Raw genomic sequence first — 27,045 nt, 5'->3', positions numbered from 1 at the left:
CTTTATGACCCTATGGACTGTAGCCCGCCAGGCTCCTCTGTCCATAGGATTCTCCAGGCAAGAATACTGGAGTGAACTGCTATGCCCTCCTCCAGGGGATTTTCCCAACCCAGGGATGGGACCTGCGGCTCATTATGTCTCCTGCTTTGGTAGGCAGATTCTTAACCCCTCGTGCCCCTGGGAAGACCCATACATGTATACATACATAGCAATATATATAAATTCTTTTTTAAAAAAATATTCTAGGGTCCCGTGGATCCTATATGAGAAGCCCCCATTTGGATTTCTTAATCCTTCTAAACAGGATGTGTGAGTCACTGTTTACATGGAATGCAACATTCAAGCCCTAAGAGAGTGTACGAGTGAATTATCTTTTGCCTTTAAAGCATCCTTATAAACATGTTCAATTTAACTGGCCAAAGGGCTCAGTATTGTGATGCTGTTCAATCCCTGTTCTTAGATAAGAGTAGCTTCAAAGGCAGCTTTGCATATTTTCTTTCACCTACCCGAATACCATGGGTATTAACTTAGACAAATGTTTCCTTCTCCTCTTCAAGGGCATGCGGTTTGGTGCAGGAGATCTCTGCTCTGAAGCATCAACAAAGAAATTTTGGAATTTGCTTCTCTGACGCCTTCTCTTCAGGAACTACTCTTCTGTGTGGTAATAAACAGAATCCTCTCACAAACAACTGATTTGTTCTTTTCAAAATGCATGCCTCCCTCTGCTGTTCATCTCCCTAAAATAAAACCACCCACAGAATAAAATGAGTAATTCCTGGAGTAAGCAGTTCCATAGCATAGTTTATTAAAATATGTCTGGCATGGGAAGTCTACCAGGAAGTGTCCTCCAAATGAGGATTAATATCAGGAAACTTGAGGCAGTCTTGTGATACTGGCATACAATGCCACCACCTCCACCTCTGGGGCAAAGATTAACAGCCTTCACCAAGCTAGGAAGACGTCTGCTTCTGGCTCATCTGGGGCAAATGTAAACGTGGGCTCCCTGGGCTCTGACATTTCAACAAAGCAAACGTTAGAAGACTTTCATTCCTTAATCAAGTTGCTTCTAAACATCTACCTTTAGGTAAGAATAGAGACTCTAGACTCGAGGCTTTTTGTCTGCTCACGGTGGGTGTAACTTGATGGTGTATTTCTCAGCTCTTATATCACCCTGACCTCATTTTGACCTTGAGGTTAGTCTTTGATCTTTCCATGCATGGATGATGGCCAAGTAGAGTTTCGGTAACTTAGACTGGGGTCTGCTTAAGAGAAAAGCCTACTTATCTGTATATTCCCAGAGTCTAGAACATCTGACCCTTAGTAGATAGTCCAAGTTTTGCTGAATTGGCATATTGGAGAAATTGAATTCAACTGATATTTGTTGATCACCTCCTCTATGTACTTTCCAAGGTCGTGTGGCAAGACTTTTCTGAATGGAAAGCCAAGGAACAAATTGCCTTTTTTTTTTTTTTATGATAGGTACAACTGAGTTTTTCATTCTGGACCAAATTGTCAAGAAAAAAATTTTTCTAAACCACAACTGTTTGCAGAGCATTATTTTAGTGTCATAGGGATTTATAGAAGGTAAGGAAAACCAATTGACTGCTCCCAGTGAAGAACTTCAAATCCAGAGGTGCTGGAAGCCTAGACACTGCAGGTCTAGATGGGGCATCTCAGTAGCTACTGCAGGTCAGGGAAGCAGAGGGGCTTGGACATCTAGGAAACCTACATGGGAACCTGCAGGGACTAAAGTCAACAGGCTGGATTGGTCCACCAGATTCAACTGCCAACCCATCTGCTGGACAGATTTCCAATCCAATTCAATCTCAATGCAGCATTTTCTTAGGCTTGTTACGTTTGGTTTGTAAAGAATGATGTGCTCTTGGACAAGCTGTGCCCAGTGGTGAAAAGTCATCCAGGCCCCTTATGACCTTTGCCATTTCCCTTGGTGTAGAACTTCACAGCCCACAGGTCAAGGTCTCCCAACTCAAATGGGAGAATGAATGTTCATGAAATGGATGGGTGGAGAGATGGACAAGTAACTCAATGGATCCAGTGACACAGTTCTTGGAACATCCTCAGATCAGTTCAGTTCAGTAGCTCAATTGTGTCTGACTCTTTGCGACCCCTTGGACTAAAGCACACCAAGCCTCCTGGAGGTTACTCAAACTCATGTCCGTTGAGTTGGTGATGCCATACAACCATCTCATCCTCTGTCGTCTCCTTCTTCTCCTGCCTTCAATCTTTCTCAGCATCAGGGTCTTTTCAAATGAGTCAGTTCTTCACATCAGGTGGCCAAAATATTGGAGTTTCAGCTTCAACATCAGTCCTTCCAATGAATATTCAGGACTGATTTCCTTTAGGATGGATGGTTGGATCTCCTTGCAGTCCAAGGGACTCTCAAGAGTCTTCTCCAACACCACAGTTCAAAAGCATCAATTCTTTGGCCCTCAGCTTTCTTTATAGTCCAACTCTCACATCCATACATGACTACTGGAAAAACCATTGCTTGGACTAGATGGACCTTTGTTGGAAAAGTAATGTTTCTGCTTTTTAATATGTTGTCTAGGTTGGTCATAACTTTTCTTCCAAGGAACAAGGGTCTTTTAATTTCATGGCTGCAGTCACCATCTGCAGTGATTTTGGAGCCCCCAAAAATAAAGTCTGTCACTGTTCCCACTGTTTCCCCATCTATATGCCATGAAGTAATGGGACCAGATGCCATGATCTTAGTTTTCTGAATGTTGAGCTTTAAGCCAACTTTTTCACTCTCCTCTTTCACTTTCATCAAGAGGCTCTTTAGTTCTTCTTCGCTTTCTGCAATAAGGGTGGTGTCATCTGCATATCTGAGGTTATTGATCTTTCTCCCGGCAATCTTGATTTCAGCTTGTGCTTCATCCAGCCCAGCATTTCTAATGATGTACTCTGCATATAAGTTAAATAAGCAGGGTGATAATATATAGCCTTGATGTACTCCTTTCCTGATTTGGAACCAGTCTGTTGTTCCATGTCCTGTTCTAACTGTTGCTTCCTGATCTGCATACAGATTTCTCAAGAGGCAGGTCAGGTGGTCTGGTATTTCCATCTCTTGAAGAATTTTCCAGTTTGTGGTGATCCACATGGTCAAAGGCTTTGGTGTAGTCAATAAAGCAGAAGTACATGTTTTTCTGGAACTCTCTTGCTTTTTCGATGATCCAACAAATGTTGGCAATTTGCTCTCTGGTTTTTCTCTGCCTCTTCTAAATCCAGCTTGAATATCTGGAAGTTCACGAAGATCTGATAGACAGAGTGCCTGAAGAACTATGGACAGAAGTTTGTGACATTGTACGGGAGAAAGGGATCAAGACCATCCCCAAGAAAAAGAAATGCAAAAAGGCAAAATGGTTGTCTGAGGAGGCCTTACAAATAGCTGAGAAAAGGAGAGAAGCAAAAGGCAAAGGAGCAAAGGAAAGATATACCCATTTGAATGCAGAGTTCCAAAGAATAGCAAGGAGAGATAAGAAAGCCTTCCTCAGTGATCAATGCAAAGAAATAGAAGAAAGCAATAGAATGGGAAAGACTAGAGATCTTGTCAAGAAAATTAGAGATACTAAGGGAACATTTCATGCAAAGATGGGCACAGTAAAGGGCAGAAATGGTATGGACCCAACAGAAGCAGATGATATTAAGAAGAGGTGGCAAGAATACACAGAAGAACTATACAAAAAAGATCTTCACGACCCAGCTAATCATGATGGTGTGATCACTCACCTAGAGCCAGACATCCTGAAATGCAAAGTCAAGTAGGTTTTAGAAAGCTCACTATGAACAAAGCTAGTGGAGGTGATGGAATTCCAGTTGAACTATCTCAAATCTTAAAAGATGATGCTGTGAAAGTGCTGCCCTCAATATGCCAGAAAATTTGGAAAACTCAGCAGTGGCCACAGGACTGGAAAAGGTCAGTTTTCATTCCAATCCCAAAGAAAGGCAAATGCCAAAAATGCTCAAACTACTGTACAATTGCACTCATGTCACACGCTAGTAAAGTAATGCTCAAAATTCTCCAAGCCAGGCTTCAACATTCTCAGATACTCTGAGACTTAAAACTGAAGCCAGGCAGCCCGTGTGCCAGCCAGTTGACTCCCGCCTGCCTCCTGCCGCCTGCAGAGGCTCTGGGAAGAGGTGAATGCCCTAAGAGGAAGCCTTAGGCTCACGATACTTCCTGTGGTTTCATTCTCTTCTTGAAACCCACCAGCAGTGCTTCAGACAACGAGCCCCGAGATTCGGGTCTCTCTCATCTCCTATTGCTCTGCCTACCACTGTTTGATTCCTCCTCTTTCAGCTCTAAGCCTTCAATGCTTTCCTACTGTCTTCAGGGTGAGAAAATTCAAATTCCTTAGGAAGACATCCAAGGTGCCCCAGATCTAGCTCCTACATACCTTTTATTTTTGCTTTTCCCCACAAGGAACTCCTTCCAAGAGCAGACATCTTCTTGGGAGTTTAGATTTAGCTTGGAATTATGAGACCTCAGGGAATACTAAGGCCATTAATTTTTGTGAGTTCACACATATAAGGATATAGCACTTATTCAAAGAGTTTTCAGGGCTATTGGCTCATTTTATTTCTCAAAAACCCTTAGAGGGCTTAGAGAAAACATCATCCCCATTTTACAGATGAGAAAACTAAGGCACAAATCATCAAGATCCTTGCCTGAGATGACAAGGCAAGTGGGTGGCAACGTAGCTCTCCTGATGCCTCAGCATTAAGAACAGAACTCAATCCCTAGCATAAAGAACTGAGTCCATAAAAAAAAGTCATGGCTCATTTTTCTTCTTTTTCTCCCCTCATGAAGCTAAATCTGTGAAATTGGAACAACAGAGCAAACAGCTGAGGGCTATGGTCACAGCCCACAGACCTTTATGGAAGATTTGATCTTGGCCCAAATTTTCAAAGAAGCCAAATGGATAGGCAAAACACAAATGCAAACGCTGGGCCCATGCTGACAGGGCGTCTTGTGGGATCTTTCCACAGGAAGCAAACACAGGCAATTAACTTTGCTGTAACAATGGCTGTGGTCACATGAAAAAACAAAACCCTCAGAGAGCGCTTACACCCCCTCCCCTGGGGCCCATTTCAAATGAACCCACAACCCTGTCTCAGTCTTCACTCCAGCTACTGACCCCGGATATTCACATGTTTATTGGTTCTTTGACCCCTGTTGGGTAGTTTCTGATCCCAGTGGGGGGTGTTCCAAAGGGCTTAGGTGTCATCATTCCCACTTCTCAGATGGGCAAACTGAGTGGCCGCAAGCAAGCGTAAAGGGCTTACAGGAACAGAGCATGTGGCTAGAATCAGAGCCTGCTCCCTGGCTTGGGGATTTTCGCTGGGGACCAGAGTTTCTCCAGGTCTCTGCATGACAACCAGACCTCAGCTCTGATAACCCAGGGGCAGTGCTATCTGAGCAGCAGACCTGACTGGCAAGTTGGGAGATCTGAGAGCAAGTTCTGGCTGGATTTTAGCCTTCTCCCCCTTACCTGGAAACCTTGAAGTCACACCTGTGCAGCCGGTGCAGGCAGCAGGGCTGGCCAGGCAGAGTGGGGATCATGGTACTTACCGACTGACTTCCCCTCGGTCGCGGGCTCTAGAATACTCAACCCCAATGCAGAAACACTCATGGAGGTTGGTGGGTTACTGTTACTATACCAAGGTCTCCTCTAACCCGCTCTCCCATATAAATGAAAGATTAATGGCTCCCAACCCTTTATCTTCTATCTTTCTGGATTTCTTGAAATGTTTCAATGATTTTCATGGTATATTATCTAGCACGGTGATCTCAAACTCTGCCCCCGCTGTCTACTTCTTTATGTCCTAAGAATGGTTTTTATATTTTTAAGTGACTGAGAAAAATCAAAAGGAGAATACTGTTTCATGAGCTTTCAGAGTCCAAAAATAAAGGTTTTCAACACAGCCGTGCCCACTTATTGATGTATTTCCCATTGTTACACTATGACAGTGTAGCTGTTTTGGTATGGCAGAACTGAGTACCAGTAATATAGACTCTATGACCTACAAAGCTCAAAATTTAAACCGTCTGGCCATTCACGGAAGAAATTCAGCCTTTTAAACCAACTCTTAGTGTAAAAGGCAGGCTACAGAATCAACCTATTTGCACAGCCACTCTATACACATGAATTGAGAGAGAGGAAAAAGTACTAGAACAGGGGTTATCTCTGGGTACTAAGGTTACATACAGTTATGTGAATTTTTTTAAAGCAAATTTGTTAAACACAAAAGTATAAGAAAAGAATATTAATGACATTAATAAGACAAACTTCCAATGTCTTACTGTGGGCCAGACACTGCTAGTCGTTGGTATGTTTTATTTCACCTAATTCCCTTTCCACAGCATAGGTACCATTGTATCTCTGTACAGATGAGGGAAGAAGACTGAGGGAGTTTAAGGAACTTGCCCAAGGTCACAGCGCTAGGGAGAAGCACTTGGTGTACTTACGATGAAAACACACTTGAGAAACAAAACGGAATGTGCTGAAAAGAGAAACTGGTTTAGGAAGAGCGCTTTACTAGAAGTCACAGAATCCCAGTCCTTACAGATGATGAGGAGGTTGCAAATGCTTTCTTTGGGTATCCACATGTCTAGTCTACTTCAGTAAGGAGACACAATACATGGGGTTGGCCAAAAAGTTCATTGGAGATTTTCTGTACAATGTTAATGAAAACCAAAGGAAGTTTTTGGCCAACCCAGTGTTGTGAGTATTTACCTGAAAAATGGCAGAGAACTGTGCTAATGGAGGCTGTATATCCAGAAGCACATCAAGGCATGATGTGCTGACTTCCCAAGCTTTCCCATCAAATATTTCTTGACGTAGTAACAATATAAATGTCAAGAAATATTTGATAGGCGTATTGACTAAATTTCAATAGTCAGTTGACTAAACTGTGGTGCTTCCACACTTGAAATGCGTGTGTTAAGTCACATGCGACTCTTTGTGACCCTATGGTCTGTAGCCCATGGGGCTCCTCTGTCCGTGGGGATTCTCCAGGCAGAATACTGGAGTGGGTTGCCATGCCCTCTTCCAAGGGATCCTCTCAGCCCAGGGATCGAACCTACATCTCTTATGTCCCCTGCATTGGCAGGCAGGTTCTTTTCCATGAGTGCCACCAACCAGGCAATGACTGAGTAGTACTGATATGATTATACTGCTGCTCGTTGGCATTGTGAGTTTGAGGCTGCTCTGTGGTGATGTAGGATAAAGCAAATGACATGAAGAACTAACGCTGTCATCGACAGTGCCTTTGAGAATCAGGTTTCTAGAAAAAGGGGACACAGACCTAAGAAAGAAGAGGTTAAATAAAATCCCCTGTAGTTTTGAATTTGAATGCAGAGTATCAGTATGATTCATGATGTATTTTCATCAGAAACAACCATCACCTATTTCCTAGTTTTGGCCACTGGAAAAGCCAAAAAATGATAACCAACCCAGGAACAATGAGTGCCTCGAAATGCCCCGATTATCGTCTCTAAAAATATTTCCCACTAAGAAAAACAAGGGATTCTTAGATTCTTGAAGAACTAGCTGATTCCATATCTGGGGAAGGGCTTGGATCATCTTAGCTTCCCTGATATTTCGATCACATCAAAGACTACCAGGGTCATGTCAGAAGGAGCCAACTGGCCAGAGATGGCACAATGCAAGCAGCAATAACAATAATAAACAAAATGGGTTAAAACATAGCAAATATGCTTAAACCGATGGGTTTACAAGGATACTAAAAAACGCACACAGACACCCTAATTGGTCATCATTGGAAGATGACAGTAAACTATTCATTATTTTTAAAATTGGCAAATAGAGGAAAGGATTCAAACATATATTCCATCCGTCTTATATGAATTGCATTACTAGATAATCAAACAGTAGATGTATTTGACTATTTGTATTTCACTTAATAAATGAAGAAAGAATGACAGGGTTAGAACATCATTTTGTAACCCCTAATTAACTGACGGATCTAAACTATGAACATCAGTGGCTTCGAAAACCACAAAGGGAGATGGCTAGACATCATACGCCTTCTGACAAGAGAGCGCAGCACAGTCTAGGAAGTAGTTTTCCCCACAAAAATCAAGCTAAAATCTGATTAAATATCTAAGTCAAACTAGGAATTTATAGGAAATGCAGATGGTAGGACACATTAAATAGCAACACAAGGTTGCAAACAGAAAAATCCAGACTGCGGGATCTCTCCAGCACAAAAGACCCAACTTCTTCCTTCAGTAAACTTCAAGGGTGAGGAGAACATAAAAGGAGCCTGTAGATTACAATGTACTTAAAAGACAAGGCGAGCTACATGTGTGGGCCTTATTTGGATTCTGATTTTGAATAAGAATTTTAAAATGGCGTTTAGGAAATACTATGAACTTGAACAGTCGCACGACATTTGATGATATTAAGAGATAATCGCTAATTTCTTAAGGTATTGTGGGAATGTGAAGACCAAAGGGTCAGTTTCTGTTAGAGGTATATACCTAAGTATTTACAGATGGAATGGTTAAGTCTTGGATTTGTTTTAAAACTAATGGTGAAAAAGTAGGCAGGGACACAGATAAAATGAGATCGGTCTTATATTGATGATTGTTGAGGCTGGATGAGGGTTCACAAAGATTCTACTTTTCCATAAAAAGTGCCCACAAGTTTCAATAATAAAACATTAAAATAAATCCCTTCTGACATCTTGCTCAGATGGTAATACTGGGCAGGGAGCATGATGGCTCTGACAAATACCCCTTTGAAACATCCCATCTCAAAAAACATGAAACATCTGTTTCATGAATGATGGAGAGTTGAGGATTGTGCTTCAGAGTGTTCACTGGGGACTTCCCCATCACCCATGGAGCTTCTCCATCACCCACGGGGCTTCTCCATCACTTATGAAGCTTCTCCATCATTCTCCTCACCAGGATACTGTCACTATGTGCTTGGTACACATACACACACACATACTAAAATCTATCAGAAAAAAAAAAAATTCTCGTGACTTGAATATTTCACTTTGAAGCTGCAAAGGGTGTGAGGGACTCGGGATTTCATAAAGCTTAGTCACTGAACTCTACAAAACCAAATCTACCTGGCCCAGGCATTCAGTGGAACTCATGACCAGGGGGTCACATGAAAGACAGTTGTGGTGTTGAGGCTGCTAAGTGTTTCCATTCCGAAGTTCTGAGCAAATAACAAGGCAAATTGGGATGACGAGGACACCATTTCTCTTCTCATGCCGTTATCTGCACCAGAGACTGAGTTTCCTAAATTAGATGATAATGTCTGTGGGAGGGCAGTTTTCACCTGGGGACCCCACAGGTGCAAGAGATGAAGAGGGCTGAGGAGACAGAGCAAAACCTTAAGCCCTATCACCGGGTGTGGGATGGTGGGAGGAAACAAAATTTAGGGGCCAGGAAGTGAGAAATGGATCTGATGTTTATCTCTAGAGATGGCGTCTCCCAGCCCTCAAGTTAAGCTTGCCGTTTAGGGTGGCTTCTGTTTCTTCCACCAGCTTCACCAGCATCTGTGTGCTAACGGTGCTGTGCAGAGTCGTGCGTCCTTCCCTGTCACCCCCCTGCCCGCCAACTCATTGGTTCCTTACACCCCAGAGCTCATTCACTTATTGGTGACATTGCCTGTTTCCCTGCCTTTCTCTCCCACTAGCCTTTAACTTCCTCCAGGGCAGGGGCTTTGGTCTGTTTCTGATGGTATCTCATCACATGGCACACGGCATGGAATTCAGACGTGTTCCCCAAACATCACTGCGGGATTGGCGGTCACAGTGCAGGGTGGTGGTTATGAGCATGGTCTTGACCCCTGGCCCTCGAGCCCACTCTCCCCACTTTGCTGATGCTGTGCTCTACTTTCCAGATTTTACTATGACTTACTATAGGACTTTGGGTTTTGTAAAACACTTCTGAGATTTTCCTGGAAAAGACATACACATAATGGTAAATTTCTATTTCTACGTAATAACATAACTCATTTAGGAAAGCAGTCCTCCTGGAATTGCACTGTGCATCCACCTGGAATGGTCCCCATTGATGGCCTCATAAATAAAGGCTGAGATTATAACTACATATGACACCTCGGATGTGTGTTCAAGGAGTGGGGTAGTGGAGCTGACACATGAACATCTTGGGACAGAAATGTTTGATGAGATGAGCAAACCTGGGCATCTTCGAATGTGTATCTCCCTCCATCCTTGACGTTCTGACTGGTTATCTCATAGCTGTGAGAATCCAGGTTGATTGCGCTTGGGGCCCCGGGAGCCAGAAACTCTTGCCAGATTTCTTCCACCCTCCTGGCCACATCCTGGAGGGGCTGTTTCTTGAGATCCTGGACTGCCAACCAGAACCTGAAACAGAAGCACAAGGACAGTTCGTTCCAGGGGCTCCGTCAGTAGCTGCTCTGTTGGACGTGGTCCCGGAACTGACATCCCATGGCACTCACTCTTTGTCCCCTAGCTGTCCCAGTAGCCATGTCCCAGGTCATGAAGGCTGCAGGGACTGCTGAGAATACAAAGATGCTCCATCATTGCACTAAATGTATGTTAGAAGATTGCCTTGCTTCTGGTTACCAAAAAGAGATTTTTATCTCTCTACCTCAAGGTTTTTCAGCCTCGGTACTGTTGCCATTTTGGGCTGGATAATTCTCTGTTGTAAGAGTCGCCCTGTACATAGAAATATCTTTGGGTTTGACCCATCAGATGCCAGGGGCATCCTCCCCGCCCTGTGACAACCAGAAAGTTTCTGGGCATTACTGAATGTCTTCTGGGAGGTAAATTCACCCTTGGGAGAGAACCACTGTTTGACATAGAAGCCACGACCCAGACAATGTGAGTCCCTTTTCCATATCTGGTGGGGATCTGTTGGAGGTATTCAAATGAAAGAAAGATCCCAGAAGCAATAGTATCTTGGAGCCATTAAGAATATTTGAGCTGGAAGGACCCAGCCATACATGCTGTTGATGAAGAAACTGAGCCTATTTGCAGCATTAATGTGGGCATGGTGTTCGGCACGTTCCCCAGAGGAGGGCATGGCAACCCGCTCCAGTATTCTTGCCTGGAGAATCCAGGCAAGGACTGGGCTTGGACTGTAGCCCGCCAGGCTTCTCTGTCCACGGGGTTGCAAAGAGTTGGACACAACTGAGCGACTAAGCACAGCACAGCACAGGTGCTCATAAAATGTCTGTTGGATTTCAGGTGGGCTCATCTGGAAAAAAGCTGAAGGGACGTATATCGGGGATCCCTCTACAAAAGATTCTCCAGGGACTGCTGGAGAGAGAAGCCTCCTGTTCATGACTATATTTGCCTCTCATGAATCCCTCAGCATCTGCATGGTGCTGGAGGGCTGGGCGTGCACTGTGAGCTCTTTTCTGCTGAGAACAGCAGCAGCCAGGGCCAAAGCTTGGACAACAGCTCCCTGGGTCGTGACGATGGTTCCCAAGGCAACCCTGGAGAGGGATTTCAGCAGGACTCAGGTCTGGGTGGCATATTTTCTGTCCTGTGAACAAAACAGGCCAGTTTCCCCATCAATGAGACGAGAGGACAGGTCCCTGGCTGTGTGGTTCCTGCAGCCACGGGAATCACACATACTCAAGTCAACGAAAGGGCAGGAACAAGAGAAGCTGAACCATGACATGGAGGAAGGTGCATTCAATCTGTCATCGAATTTCACCCAAAGTAAGAGGCACTCTTTTTTTTTTTAAAGGTTAAGCATGTTTTTCTGTTGCTGTTCAGAGAAGTGCGTGGAGCCATGTGCATGGCCTAACGGTGCCACCCAGTGGCCAACTCGGGTAACGTAGCTTCATTTCCACCAAGAAAGAAGACTGGGGGGCGGGGCCGGGGGGAGTGGTCTCGGCGTGTGGGTCTGTGTTTGTGCGAGACACCAGCTCTGTGAGCTCCAACTCTCCCCCTGCTGTACCATTTGGGATTCTGATGATCTCGCTAAAGAAAACCCTCATGGTTTCCTCGCCAAGACCAAGAGGCAGGGAGGAGTCTTGACGGCTTCACTCAACCGGAAGATGAGGAAGTCCTGCTCCCAGCTGTGCTGCCCTCTTGGCATCGCTGTATCTTTCTGGGCCTCTCTCTCCTCCTGGCTCGTGGGTACAGAGCAGGGGGAGGGGTATGTGGATGGGTCTGAGCATGTCCCATCCCGGTGTAACTCTGCACTACTCTCAGGCCCCGTGGGTGGGTGCTGTAGGGGCAGCCTCATGGTGACCACAGGTCGGGAGGGGCCTGGGAGGTGAGGCCTGGGGCTCCTGCCACTGATGTTGGCCTCACTTGCCCTTTAACACCAGCCCTCTCTCTTTCTGCTCATGTCAGGTCTTTCGTAATCATGTCCTCTGGCTACCCAGGGAGAGGGAAACAGTAGCCAGTCTTTAACCAGAGTCCAGACTGGTGGTGGTTGTGGAGCGGGGAGGGAGTTGGGCAGAGTTCAAAGGGGGCTGTTAACTGTTCAGTTGTTCAGAAGGGTCTTTGAAGCTCAGCTGGGAGGAGGGGGTCTCGTCTACCCCCTTGGCCATTCCCTAAGGTTCCCTTGGACTCTCTGCCCCCCCCACACCCACCAAGGTCTGCCATGAAATGAAGGAGGTGGCCGAGTGCTTTCAAGTGAAAATGGTCAGCTGGTGAAGACAGAACCTACAAAGGCTTTCTTCTCCCAGAGGACCATGTTTGATGGGCAGGTAAAATTTAAGAAATCGGCTCTAAAGAGAGGAGCTAGTGTTGGTTTTTGGAAGGCCTGGAAGGAGGACTGACGTGCAGCTTCGTGAGTCCCTGGCAGCCCTAGGGAGTCACTTCTGGCTAAGTCCTGGGCTGGAAGCAACTCCTTTGGGCCAGCGTCCATCCCAAGCCTACCGGACTCTGCAATTTCTCATACAAATGAGGACACCTGGGTGATTTCCTGATGCCTCAGTCAGGGTCATGTGGATGTCACCTTCTGTCCCTTATCTCAGTCTGCTCTGAGATGGAGCTCTGGGGAGGCCCCGAGGTCCCTGCAGCTTCTGAAAGCTGCAGGCTCCCCATGGTTCCTGAGGCCTCAGCGGTCCTTTCAGCAGAATGAGTTGGGAGCCACATTAATGCACATCAGTCAGCTGGGTATAGAGAAGTCTGGGGAGGGTGGGAAGGGAAATTTCTGAATCAAATTTAATCAACTTTTATACACAAAAAATCAAAAGGTTCCCTTTATCATATAAAACCAAGAATTAAAAAAAAAAGTATAAAAAGAAACAACAGGCATGTTGGAGGAGGAGAAACAGAAGGAGGAGCTGAGGGGAGGACAGGGATGGGGAGGACGGAAAGGAAGAGGGATGACACCCCCCAGACAGCAGTCTTCTCTCCCTGCACGCATGGGGACCCTCTCGGCCTTCCATCTGCCTTGGAGATGAGCTGCCTTATCTCTCTCAGGTGACAGTAAAAATGCCGTCACAACCCTATCCTGACATCCCATACGTGTTTCCCATCACTGGCTTCGAAGAACCTTTGTGCCAGTTTGAAATTCAGTACAGGCTTGGTTTCCCTTGTGGCTCAGCTGGTAAAGAATCCGCCTGCAATGTGGGAGTCCTGGGCTCGATTCCTGGGTTGGGAAGATCCCCTGGAGAAGGGAAAGGCTACCCACCCACTCCAGTATTCTGGCCTGGAGAATTCCATGGACTGTATAGTCCGTGGGGTCGCGAAGAGTTGGACATGACTGAGCGACTTTCACTTTCACAGGCTTGGTTTGTATTGGCCATCTGTGAGCCCACGGGCCTGAGCTGGGGGCCCTGAGCCCTGGCTGCCCGGCCACCTTCCCCTCAAAAGAGCCCTAGAAGTGCCCCTCGCCATCTCTTACAGACAGATGGAAGGCCCACTGAGGCCTGCGCCAGTCCCACTCTTATCACAAGCCCACAGGTACCACTGCTTCTCCAGGACGCCAGCAGGGAGGAGAGACTGTCAGCGGCCCCGGATCCACCCACCCTGCATTAGCCTCCGTGGCTTCTGGAGGCAGAAGGGCTGTCACGACTGGCAGGCCAGGCGGATGCGCGGGTACCAGGGAGATCACCTGTCCTGCTTTGCCGGAGTCAGCAGAGTCAGGGGAGGCAGCCCAGGGCCGACATCCGATCCATGTCATTGGCTTAGGAATGCCAGTGGGGGGGCAACTGGCCTTCTCAGGGAGGCAGCCTGGGCTCAGAACGCCCCCCCACCCCGGACCAAGCAGCTGGGGATGGGACTTGAGGGCCGTCCAGGGCTGCCCCAGCTGGCCTTCTGTCTCCCGCGGGGCCGGGGTGCTGACATGGATTGGGGTCTCCTCCTCAAGGCTGGCTGCAACAAGGGGAACCATGAAGCAGCGGGCGGCACTCCGTCCTTCCAGGAGGTCTGGCCAGGCCCTGGTTCCTTGCTTACCTATCTTCTCATCAACTAGGATTGTCATGTGTTAGAAAAACCCAGCTTTTCGTTTGTTCCCGGGAAAAGCCAGATCCACGCAGAAGGAAGGGCCTCTGTGCCCTCTGCTGGCCAAGAGAGACTCAGGAACAACTGCTGCCACTTGACTTGGTCTCTGCTTGGGCTGGGATCTCACCACCAGCAGCGCTACCTGAGCTGAGCGACGTTCGCAGGGCAGTGGCCCAAATGCCACAGGTTGTCCGAGTGCCGTGTGAGCACCTCTGTCCCCATGAACCATGTGTTCGGTTCTCGGGGAAGCCCACCGGGCCTGGCCCACCTCCCGGGGTCTTCCTAGGACTCGGGGCAACTGGGAGGCTGGAGCGCTCCAGGACAAACTGCTAACACTCCTGCGCTCTCTTTAATTGCTTCTCCCTTCAGCTGACACTGTGTGGAACCAGGATAATCAATCTGCAGGTTAGAAGAACAACCACGTTCTCTCAGGAGACGTTACAGCTCATAAAAAATGTACGGGGGACACTCTTGGCTGCAGGTTTTGATTTTTAACTCGTGCCCTGCCGAGAGGCAGTGGTGGTCCAGTCAGGGAGGATGAAGACTTGTGCAGGTCGTAGAACTTCCCTGGTGGTCTGGTGGCTGAGACTCTGTGCTTCCATGGCAGGGGGCGTGGGTTTGATCCCTGGCCCAGGAGCTAAGATCCTGCGTGCCTCTCGGCACAACCAAAAAAAAAAAAAAAAGATTTGTTGTGCAAGAGAGGGGGCAAAGGTGGCAAGGGGCAAGGGGTTCCTGTCACCCTTCTAGGAAATCACACAGAGAAAAGAGAAGAACCAAGCCAGACCATTCCTTGGGACCCTCTGCTTCAGAACCAGGAGGTCCCACCTTGCATGCATTCTAGAGGCTCTGAGCAAACAGCTGTCTCCCGTGGGGGTACCCACCCTATCCAAATGGAGCCCTGGGCTCAGCCTACAAGCAGCCTACAACCATGAGCCCTGCTGTCTACGGCAGATGCCCTGGCCACATGGCCTCCAGTGCTTGGAGATATTGCCCCTCCCTCATCTCACAGGCTCACCCCCCAAAAAATGATGAAAGAAGATGTCAACTTGTATGACCACAGACCTCTTTCCTTAAAGGATCCAGGGTGACCTTTTGCTGTGGTGAGAGCAACACCTATGCCTCTTTGGGGCTCCTCTTCTCTGTATTCTGAAGTGCTGACAGAGATTGAACCACTTGGCTGGTGAGCTGGCAAGATTTTTCTAGGCATCATGCAAACACATCACGCTCTAAGTACCCTTTTCACTGGAGAGATGCAAAGGAGCTTGGGGAGACAGACATGGAGAAGCCTTTGCAGTGGATCCAGTTGAGTCCCGGTCAGTCTCTCTCTTTCCCTCCCCTGCTCCAAGGCCAGCTGCCTGGGCTTGACCAGTCTGGGGGAGGAAGGACCATCCCGGCATGGCCAGCCATAGATGGGCAGTGTCCTTGAGCTGTGCTGCATGGCATGGCCCTGGCATCCACCCTTCACAGGGACCACAGGGGAGGTGCAGCCACAGGGCCCCCTGAGGATGCCCTGGGCGAGGGGTGAGATGCATTCAACTCTGCACCTTCAGGAGCTGGGTCACAGCGGACGCCAGGCTGGTATCTGTGGCCACAGGAATGACTGCAAATGGAGGGGGAGGAAAGGACCTGGTTCTAGGTGACCCAAGAGTCCTAAAGTAGTGTGATTTAAAACCAAGCTTCCCCCATATATCCAATTATGCTGAATATCATACAAGTAGAATTTGGGCTTGCAGAGAGGATTTTTAGAAGCTCTTGGGCTATACTTTTTATCTCAGGTTGTTCTATTTCCTTTATCCGCTCTCTTGTCACGGATCACAAGGGACCCTCTTTAAGTCTGGATTTATGCATTCACGCTGGGGGAGGAGATTAGTTACTGCGCACTCACACCCGCTCACATGCACTCTCTCACCCAGGACTGACTGCAGCCCTCCTGGAGCGAGGCACTGACAGAGTACAGGCGGTAAGGCAGGAGGAGGCACTGACACCTGCCAGGGACACCCTCCTCCGTGTGCTCCCGGCCTGAAATGCATGCAGATTTCATGGCCCTGGCTATACTCAGACTGGGCAAGGCAGTGCTGAACCAGTTCATGTTCTCACCCCAGGGCCCCTCACAAGGACCAGGATGCTGTGGTCATCCTTCCAAATCTCCACAATGGTGCAGGTGGCTGAGAAATAGCCAGGTTAAGGGAGCCTCTATACAGCTCCATGGGCTTTTGGAGTAGCTCAGTTGGTAAAGAATCCGCCTGTAATACAGGAGACCCAGGTTCGATCCCTGAGTGGGGAAGATCCCCTGGAGAAGGAAATGGCAACGCACTCCAGAGGAGCCTGGCTACAGTCCATGGGGTTGCCCAGAGTCGGACATGACTTCGTGACTAAACCACAAACCACACACCACTCCATCTTGGGGTCCCCATGGACAGGGATGAGCAGGGAACATGGGGAGAACCCCCAGGGCTAGCTCATGGGGACCAAGCTGAGGGTGGGATTTGAGGCTGAACTAGTCATGCAGAGTCTGCCTGGGCACAGCATGCTGGCCACAGAGGGGGTGGTTTCCCACCCAGGACATTTGCAGGCACGGCCTAGGAGGCTGGTCTGAGTACCATCCTGATAAAGTGGTCCAGAGTCAAGCCTTCTATTACAAATACTCAATTAGGAATTGAAGCAAAGTGTAGAATAATGCCTTAGCACAAGAAAAGAGCTCTTCTGTGTCATAACCTGAAATCAGATATACAACCTTATCTGGTTTACAATAGGTACACAGCCTCCTGGAACGGCCTCGCTATTCCAGTTAATCAGCATCTACCCATCCTCCCAGGACTGCGTGGTGTGCGAGGGTCCTCCCACCACAGCTCCGCTCTCAGGGTCTTCCAGCTGAGAACAGCCCCCCTCCCTCTTTCTTGTCTACATCAGTATCTTGTACACTCTTCAAAGCCCAGCTTATGATGTGCCTACTCTGGTAGGATGTTTTGAAAACATTACCAAAATGGTTCTCAGAGTTTACACTCATTTATATTCATTTAATGATTTAAGGATTTCTTGTGTGTTTTTCTCAAGGACCGACAAGGTTGCTACAGGCAAAGATCATGCATCTTGTCTTTCTTACATCCCCTCAGCAGATTCTTGGGGGCTGGAGACAGCATAGGTGTGTGATAAATATCATTTGATTGATGTACGGGACTGATATGGTCTCCAACTCCGAATATATAACATGGATTTTGCACATTAACACTATAGCACACAGTCTTTTGTTCACAGCATATGGTCTTTTTAAAGTAAAAAAAAAATTAATAAAGTCACTCTTTGGAAAAATGCCATTGGAAGATGGGAATTAACCTTGTATGTAAAAGAGAGCCTGGTGCCAATAAAACACTGAGATTTCCATCTTACCCACTGAGAAGCCAAGACTTGGCCAAGATGAGTCAGGGTCTTAGATAAGTCACATTTTCTGTATGTCTCTGTTTCTACATCTAATACAATGAAAGCCTGAATAAATCCCAGGTTACTCAGTTTTACATGACCATGATCCCTACCCCTTTTTACAAGCTCCCTTTCTTTTCTCTTACAATGAACCCCATGTTTTAAAAGTTTTTTTTTTTCTACTAGACAGTAACTATCAACACATTAGTACATTTTCCCCATCTTGATTACTCACAGATCAATAGAATAATCAATGTTTTCACTGGTGTCAAGTGACCAAAGTAACCACTACATGGAGTTGCTAGAATTCCCCCCAAAAGGAAAAGTATATTTTGATTAGCTTTTATAGTTATGTCTCCAGTTCTTGAACAGTATTAACTGTGACTTTTTGAAATTCTGAAGTGAACCCACTGACCCCTCTTTTTTCTGGTTAGCCTGTCAAGTATTCAGGACCCCAGAGACTGGAAAGTTTTAAAGGGAAAGGTCTCTGAGCTCCCTTTCTGCCATGGAGCTCTATGGTTTTATGGTTTTAGTGTAAGGATGGTGTCATTAAATCCATTCGACCATTGACTTATTATTGAAGACATGTTTCCAATAGCTTGAACACATGTCATCTGGATTTAAAGAACCAAAAATTGTGGTGTTGGTGGGTGCTCATCCAGTGATAATAAAGCTTGAACATAAAGTTTGTTCTCCAACCTTGGCCACATTAATTGGAATTTGAATTTGAGCCATAGCATTTGACTGAGAAAGGGAGGTGGGGAGGGAAACTGATGATGTAAATTTCTTCAGATACTCTGCGCACAACTCAAACCTTGGAGAGATGTACCTGAGGTTTTCTGAACTGAATTCCGACTCCAGGAATCGTAGAAACTGGTCCCGCCCCACCTGGTCCTTCAAGATCTCATCAAAAGAGAAGCCCCATCTCTTCACTCGCTGCTGGCTGGGCTCTTTGCTTTGGGAGAGGGAACAAAGGTTTAAAAGGTGATCAGTACCAGGCAGAAACCTGTGGCAAAGTTTCTTCAACAACTCAAATTTATTTGGCTGTCACAGGCCAAAGGGAAATGTCTCATTTAAGTGACAGATTCCATCAAACCTGTACAAATCCTGAATGCAGACTTTTTTACACCAACATCAGCCAAGGGTAAAAGTCTCTTTAAAGAAGGTGTTTGAAAGAGGCCCCATTGAGGGGATGCTCGCCAAGTGCTGCTTACAGGACATACCACAACTCCACTGATTTGGCTTCCCTGGGCCACTCCTGTCGGTCATAGGTCCAACTCTTGACTCCACCATTTTATTTTTTTTCACTTAAAAACTGAGGATGCTTTGTGAATCTGATCTTTCATCAAAGATGCTGCCCCCACCTCCTGCCCCTTCCTCAATTCCCAGGGGAAAAACAGAGTCCAGTTTAGAACCAAGTGATGTTCAACTGATCAGAAATACATCAACTCATCCAGGATAAACCCAATACAGGTGCTTAGAAGCAGAATGTTGCATCCATTCATTGATTTAACCACCACCTGCACAGTGTCTACAATGGTCCAGGCATCGTTCCCAGCCTTCACACCTGTTAACTCAGTGCGTCCTTGAAACTACTCTGAAAAATGTACTAACACCGTCCCCATTCTGCAGATAGGGAAACTGAGGCCTAGTGACAATTTACCCAAAGACGCACTAGGAAGGGATGGAGTTGAGGCTCAAGTCCAGACAGTGTGGTTCCAGAACACAGCCCTCAGCTTTGCCATGCTGCCTCATGTCCATGGGACTCTCTCCAAACCAAAGTGTAGGGAGGGGGGACAGAGAGTTAGTTGGTCTTATTCATTTGGTGTTGGAAGATGAAAATATTTCCTTCCGCTTCTTTCCATTTACAGTTCCTTTGCTGCATTTACTCCTCTGACTTCTTTAGCAGCAATAGGTTTCTAGTTCATGAGCTATATACTGCTATCTCTCACTCAAGTGGTAGTGTGTGGACCAGCAGTGGAAATCTCAGGACCCATCTCAGACCTGTGGAATTGAAATCCACAGCTTAGCAAGATCCCTGGGTGATTTAAGTGCACCTTAAACTCTGAGACACACTGGTCTACCAATATTTATCCCCCCCCCTTTTTGATATCCATTGATTTATTGATGTTTAATTTAGGTCCAAAAAGAATCAGAGGTTTACAAGAACACACAATTACAAAATCAAAACAATAACAAAATCCCCAAACCCTTAAACACAGGCAAGTATGATAATAAGAACAAGTGATGGTAAATCTTGGTTGGTGTCATTTAGTTGCTATGTCATGTCCAACTCTTTTGTGACCCCATGGACTGCAGCTCACTAGGTTCCACTGTCCATGGGATTTCTCAGGCAAGGATACTGGAGTGGGTTGCCATTTCCTCCTTCAGGGGATCTTCCCAACCCAGAGATTGAACCCATGTCTCCTGTATTGGCAGGTGGATTCTTTACCAGTGAGCTACCAGGGAAACCCAAATATAGGAAAGAATAGTAATAAAAACAAGTGATGATAAGTCTTAGTAGGGGATGGTTATTATACCAGAAAAGCTAGGCTAGGGGAACTACTGCCAGTGAACAAAAAAATTTTTTAGAGCTTCCTTGGAGCCAAGATAAAAAGAGATTTGAATGGATTGCACCACTCTCAATGTTTGAAAGAGGTAATATGTAAGTTTGTCAGTAAAGACAACCTTTGCTCTAGTATTGAATTATAAGAGGAAGTGTCTCACAAGTCTTTACATAAGGAGCATTGAAGCACAATGAATGATATTTCTGATACCTTTATTTAAAAAAAAAAAAGTGCAGGAAACTTTTACATACAGCTATTGGATTGCCAAAAAGTTCATTTGAGTTTTTTCATAACATGCAAACTTCTCAGAGTTTAATGTGCACTTAAATCACTCAGGGATCTTGTTAAGCTGGGAATTCCAATTCTGTGTGTCTGAGGTGGGGCTAAGATTCCACTGCTGGTCCACCACTTGAGTGGGAGATAACAGCATGTGTCCGTGAATCAAATGCTTTCAACAGAAGTCAAAAGCATGATATTAAATTCTAGGGTGGTGAAGGTATATCTCTGGAGAGCCAAATAACGAAGTATGTAGCTTCATTGTCATTGAGGGCATGACATCCCACTCCAGTATTCTTGCCTGGAGAATCCCCATGGACAGAGGAACCGGGGCGGGCTATAGTCCATGGGGTTGCAAAGAATCGGGCACAACTGAGTGACTAAGCACAACACAGAACAGTTTCATTGTCATCTGGTTGATACAAGAAAACTTCAAAAACTGGTGGAGAAAATATTCCATTCATTTTCAGGCTTTTTGCAGGAGCTCAACAGTAGTCGTCTCTTCACTCCCCAAGTCCAAACATATGCTCCCCATGCAGCTCTGTTGCCAAGGACGGAAGGTGGAAACAGAAAGTGTGTTGGTGTGGAATGAATGCTAGCCACATTAAAAGGCTCTTGCCCACAGGGTTCAGAACCACTACACTGTAGCCTCATCAAATGATGTAAGGAAGGTGCATTTTATCTGCAAGCACTAAGCTGTGAGCCCTGCACTGTAGCACAGTGTACAGCAATCACATCCACCAATTTCCCTTCTTTTTAAAAATAGACACAAACTTTTTTATGATGTCTTCCATGGAATTTCTCAGGCAAGAATACTGGAGTGGGTTGCTATGCCCTCCTCTAGGGGATCTTCCCAACCCAGGGATCAAACCCAGATCTCCCACATTGCAGGCAGATTCTTTACCATTTGAGCCACCAACAATGAGGAATTCCAAGAAAGATTTTTTCCCAAAGTTCCAGGCTGGGCTTTCTGTAATGAGCCAAGAAGACAGATCCTAGATTCTCTCAAACTCAAGCCACAGAATCAAACTCAACAGCTTTCCAGAGGATAAAAAGCGCTCTTACTATCCCCACCCAGGGGTTGAGGCGAGCAACAAATGGAAGCCCCACCAAGCTGCAGGAACACATCTGCTTCTGCCAGGGTCATGCTGTGACCTGTGATGGCCACCAAGGTTGCAGGGCTCTTCGGGGATGGTGCTGATGATAGCTGTACCCCAATCAGTGGCTGTGCCCAGAGAGCCAGGTGTGGAAAGTTGCTCAGTCTTGTCGTGACTGTGTTATGGACACACCACCAGCATCACTACTTTCTGGTTTGCAAGCAGTGAGTCCGTATTCATCCCACCAGGTTCCTTGGTGGTGGCAGGGGGAAGGGTGGTGGAGGATAAGGGCCATTTTGGGGGTAAGCCAGAGAGCCAGGGGTGTCTCTAGATGCAGAATCAGAGGTGTAAGACAGATGTCTGGATGTACAGAAAGCTGCAAGCTCAGCCTTCAGCAGAAACAAGGCGTTTTGGAGAGATAGGCTACCCTGGCGTGGCGGTTTCCTAGTTGGCCAACATACCAACAAACTGGATGGCTTAAAATAGAAATTGATTCTCTCACAGTTCTAGAGGCTAGAAATCTGAAATCAAGGCGTTAACTGGGCCACACTCTCTCTGAAGGCTCTAGAGGAAAACCTGTTCCATGCCTTCCTCTTAGCTTCTGATGCTGCCAGAAATCCTTGGCATCCATGGCCTGCTCATGCATTACTCCAATCTCTGCCTCTGTCATCACATGGTATTCTGCCTCTGTTAGAATGGTATTCTGTATCTGTATCACATGGTATTCTGCCTCTGTATCTGGCTTTTCACATGGCATTTACTTTGTATGTGCCAGTGTTTCTGTTTTCTCTCCTTATAAAGACATCAGTCATATTGGATTGGACTTCCCTCCAATTGGTGGCTCAGTGGTAAAGAATCCGCCTGCCAATGCAGTCAATGCAGGTTCAATCACTGGGTCGGGAAGATCCCCTGTAGAAGAAAATGTCAACTCACTCCAATATTCTTGCCTGGGGAATTCCATGGACAGAGGAGCCTGGCGATCCACAGTCCATGGGGTTGAAAAAGAGTTGGACACAACTCTTAGCAAATAAACAAGAGCAACATATTGGATTAAGAGCTTACTCTACCCCAGGGTGACCTCACCTTAACTAATTGCATCTTTAATGGTCCTGTTTCCAAATAAAGTCACATTCTGAGATTCTGGGAAGGACTTGAATTTTTAGGTGACACTATTCAACCTAGTAGGTCTTCATAGCTGCTGTAGTGATTTTGAAGCCCAGAAAAATAAAGTCTGACACTGTTTCCCCATCTATTTCCCACGAAGTGATGGGACCGGATGCCATGATCTTCGTTTTCTGAATGTTGAGCTTTAAGCCAACTTTTTCACTCTCCACTTTCACTTTCATCAACAGGCTTTTGAGTTCCTCTTCACTTTCTGCCATAAGGGTGGTGTCATCTGCATATCTGAGGTTATTGATCTTTCTCCCGGCAATCTTGATTCCAGCTTGTGTTTCTTCCAGTCCAGCGTTTCTCAGGATGTACTCTGCATATAAGTTAAATAAACAGGGTGACAATATACAGCCTTGATGAATTCCTTTTCCTATTTGGAACCAGTCTGTTGTTCCATGTCCAGTTCTAACTGTTGCTTCCTGACCTGCATACAAATTTCTCAAGAGGCAGAATTTTCCACAGTTTATTGTGATCCACACAAAGGCTTTGGCATAGTCAATAAAGCAGAAATAGATGTTTTTCTGGAACTCTCTTGCTTTTTCCATGATCCAGCAGATGTTGGCAATTTGAGCTCTGGTTCCTCTGCCTTTTCTAAAACCAGCTTGAACATCTGGAAGTTCATGGTTCACATATTACTGAAGCCTGGCTTGGAGAATTTTGAGCATTACTTTACTAGCGTGTGAGATGAGTGCAATTGTGCCGTAGTTTGAGCATTCTTTGGCATTGCCTTTCTTTGGGATTGGAATGAAAACTGACCTTTTCCAGTCCTGTGGCCACTGCTGAGTTTTCCAAATTTGCTGGCATATTGAGTGCAGCACTTTCACAGCATCATCTTTCAGGATTTGGAATAGCTCAACTGGAATTCCATCACCTCCACTAGCTTTGTTCGTAGTGATGCTTTCTAAGGCCCACTTGACTTCACATTCCAGGATGTCTGGCTCTAGGTCAGTGATCACACCATCGTGATTATCTGGGTCGTGAAGGTGACTGCAGCCATGAAATTAAAAGACGCTTACTCCTTGGAAGGAAAGTTATGACCAACCTAGATAGCATACTCAAAAGCCAACAAAGGTCCGTCTAGTCAAGGCTATGGTTTTTCCAGTGGTCATGTATGGATGTGAGAGTTGGACTGTGAAGAAGGCTGAGTGCCAAAGAATTGATGCTTTTGAACTGTGGTGTTGGAGAAGACTCTTGAGAGTCCCTTGGACTGCAAGGAGATCCAACCAGTCCATTCTGAAGGAGATCAGCCCTGGGATTTCTTTGGAAGGAATGATGCTAAAGCTGAAACTCCAGTACTTTGGCCACCTCATGCGAAGAGTTGACTCATTGGAAAAGACTGTGATGCTGGGAGGGATTGGGGGCAGGAGGAGAAGGGGACAACAGAGGGTGAGATGGCTGGATGGCATCACTGACTCGATGGACGTGAGTCTCAGTGAACTCCGGGAGTTGGTGATGGACAGGGAGGCCTGGCGTGATGCGATACATGGGGTCGTGAAGAGTCAGACATGACTGAGTGACTGATCTGATCTGATCTGATTCAACCTAGTACATCTGGGTTCCTTCAATTACTCATTATTCACAATCCTATTTCTGTGTCTGGGCACCCTATATCTGCTCTTTTTCTTCTAATAATCTGGTCATTGGGATCTATTCTATTAAAAGGTTCTTGGATATAACTTTTATATGCATCTTTCTTGTACCTCTTGGTTGTTTGAAGCACCATCCCTTTGAAGGTTCAAGATCAGATGTGAACATGTTGCTACCATGGAATGGTCTCTGTGGTTATAAAATAATTCTGAAAAGTTATCTCTGGACATCCATCCCCAGATGACTAGTACAATAACTTTCCCTTGGTCTCACTCAGATAATCCAGGGAACTCACAGCCCCTCTATTTTCATCCGTTGTATAGAAAGGCTTTCTCATGACGTATCTCTAATTACGGTTTTGTACCATCACTTAACTTTTAAAGGGTTTACGTCACTCTATTTGCAGCTATCTTGTGAGCTCTCTGAGGGCAGAGACCACATCTCTGTATTTATCATAGTGCTTTTCACACAGCACGTGTTTAACACTAAAAGGAAATCAGTAAGAAAATGTGTACAGTAATGTGGATGATGTGCCCTTATATTGACATCGATGTGTCCTTATATTTCTAATTGCTAGCTGGATGCCTTTTTCGAACTCTAATTTCTCTTCCATGCCTATTGCTTCTCACCAAATTCCAGCCTCCCACTGAGCAGCCCAAATTAACACAGCCAAGACAGGTGGCTCTCCCAGGGAGTCTGTCTTTCATTCCAGCTGTTCTCCCAAATTGAGAACAATAAAGCCAGATTCAGAATAAGCATCTATCTATAAAAACATCAAGCTATCTTCAAAAGGTTTCGAGTTACTGGAAAAATTATGAAACAAGGGATTGTTCCTTAAAGAGTGAATAACCAATGAGTCCATCTCAAGACGAAGGTTATTGAAGGAACAATCACAATATTACTTAATGCTCCAAGAAAACCTTGAGGGTCCTAATACTTCAACAAGGAGTGGTCCTGTTGTTTGTTACTGTGGAACAAACCATCTTCAAACTCAGTGGCTTGAAACAACGATTTATTCTTCTCTCCCAACATCCCATGGGTTGACTGGGCTCAGCTGGGAGGTCCTCACTTCAGGTCTCTCAAGAGTTGTAGATAGATAGTAGCTGGGGGTGGTGTCATCTGAAGGGTGGACTGGGTTGGACATCCAAGATGGTTCATCACATGGCAGATGATGCTGGTTTTGGCCAGAAGCTCAGGCAACACTCTCAACCTCCACGATCTCCCTGATCACTTGGGTTTCTCACAGCCAACAGGTTTTTAAGAAAGAATGTCTTAGGAGCAAATGTCTCAAATGACCAAGAGCTGTTTTATGATCAGTTCCCAGAATATTACTCCTGCCATACTCTGTTGGTTAAATAAGACATCAAGGCCAGCCTGGTTGAAAAGTGAGGGAGGTGTCCCCTTTCCATGGAAGAAGCAGTCCCTGCATACAAAGAGGAAAGCCCTGATGGGGCTATATATGGAGACTGACTACCACAGGGAGGGAGACTGACTAATACCATGGATTTACAGTTCTATCAAACTTGCTGAGTAGCTCAGTGATGGTCTCTGCCCCTCAGCACACTGGGCTAGTTGGGAGTGGATGCCTTTGACCAAGTAGGATGAGCCGGGTTCCTTGTAGCTCTTTGCTCATGTGCCTGTTGCCCAGCAAAGAGAGAAAGTCAAACCAATACCATGTGGGGAGGGCAAATCATGAACCCCAATCCTGCAGGCAATGCCAGTGGCTCTTGTTAGAGCCACTACCTGGCTGATGGCATCTTCCCAGGGACACTTTCCTGGTGGTATTCAGATGACAGTGGAGTGGAGTGAAGTGAAGTGAAACTCACTCAGTCATGTGAGTGCAACCTCAGTCTTTGAGACTCCATGGACTATACAGTCCATGGAATTATCCAGTCCAGAATACTAGAGTGCGTAGCCTTTCCCTTCTCCCAGGGATCCTCCCAACCAAAGGATCGAACCCAGGTCTCCTGCATTGCAAGCAGATTCTTTACCAGCTGAGCCACAAGGGAAGCCCAAGAATACTGGAATGGATAGCCTATCTCTTCTCCAGCGGATCTTCCAGACCCAGAAATTGAACCGGGGTCTCCTGCATTGCAGGCAGATTCTTTACCAACTGAGCTACCAGGGAAGCCCTCAGATGACAGAGCTCTCTCCAACTGAGATCTGGCAATTTGGGGCTGCTTCTTTCTCAGTGATGAGCCCTGGCAATCACTATCTTCTTTATCTAAATTTGACTTCTCAGAATTTTCACCGAATAGACTTCAGGTACATCCTTTAAAGAGGCAGTCTTGTATTGCCCCCTGAACATTCGTTTTTTCATCCTTGGATTTCTAGATCTAATAGTTTGTCTGAGAAGGAGAGAGGATTAAAGCAAAATTTCTTACTATCTATGCTTCATCCTGCCAATTATCCTATTAATCCCTGTTGTTGTCTTTGACTGGTTTGTCTATAAACCCTACATGGCT

General features: G+C 46.0%; 1 protein-coding gene across 3 annotated transcripts in view; it reads right to left on the bottom strand.

Moving 5' to 3' along the window:
• RGS6 (regulator of G protein signaling 6) overlaps positions 1 to 27,045 on the bottom strand; it is a 622,410-nt gene that overhangs the window by 34,729 nt on the left and 560,636 nt on the right. For all 3 annotated transcript variants that reach the window (XM_055538549.1, XM_055538551.1, XM_055538550.1), the window contains exons 14-15: positions 18,713 to 18,838; positions 10,209 to 10,395 (exon numbers count right to left, since the gene is read on the bottom strand). In XM_055538549.1, the coding sequence (XP_055394524.1) occupies positions 10,209 to 10,395; positions 18,713 to 18,838 (313 nt within the window). The remainder of the gene's footprint in view (positions 1 to 10,208; positions 10,396 to 18,712; positions 18,839 to 27,045) is intronic.

Source organism: Bubalus kerabau, chromosome 10 (genome assembly GCF_029407905.1).
Source record: "Bubalus kerabau isolate K-KA32 ecotype Philippines breed swamp buffalo chromosome 10, PCC_UOA_SB_1v2, whole genome shotgun sequence".
In the NCBI taxonomy this organism is placed as follows: domain Eukaryota; kingdom Metazoa; phylum Chordata; class Mammalia; order Artiodactyla; family Bovidae; genus Bubalus; species Bubalus kerabau.
Note: the sequence above shows the minus strand (reverse complement) of the source record. Positions and strands in the feature narration are given on the sequence as shown.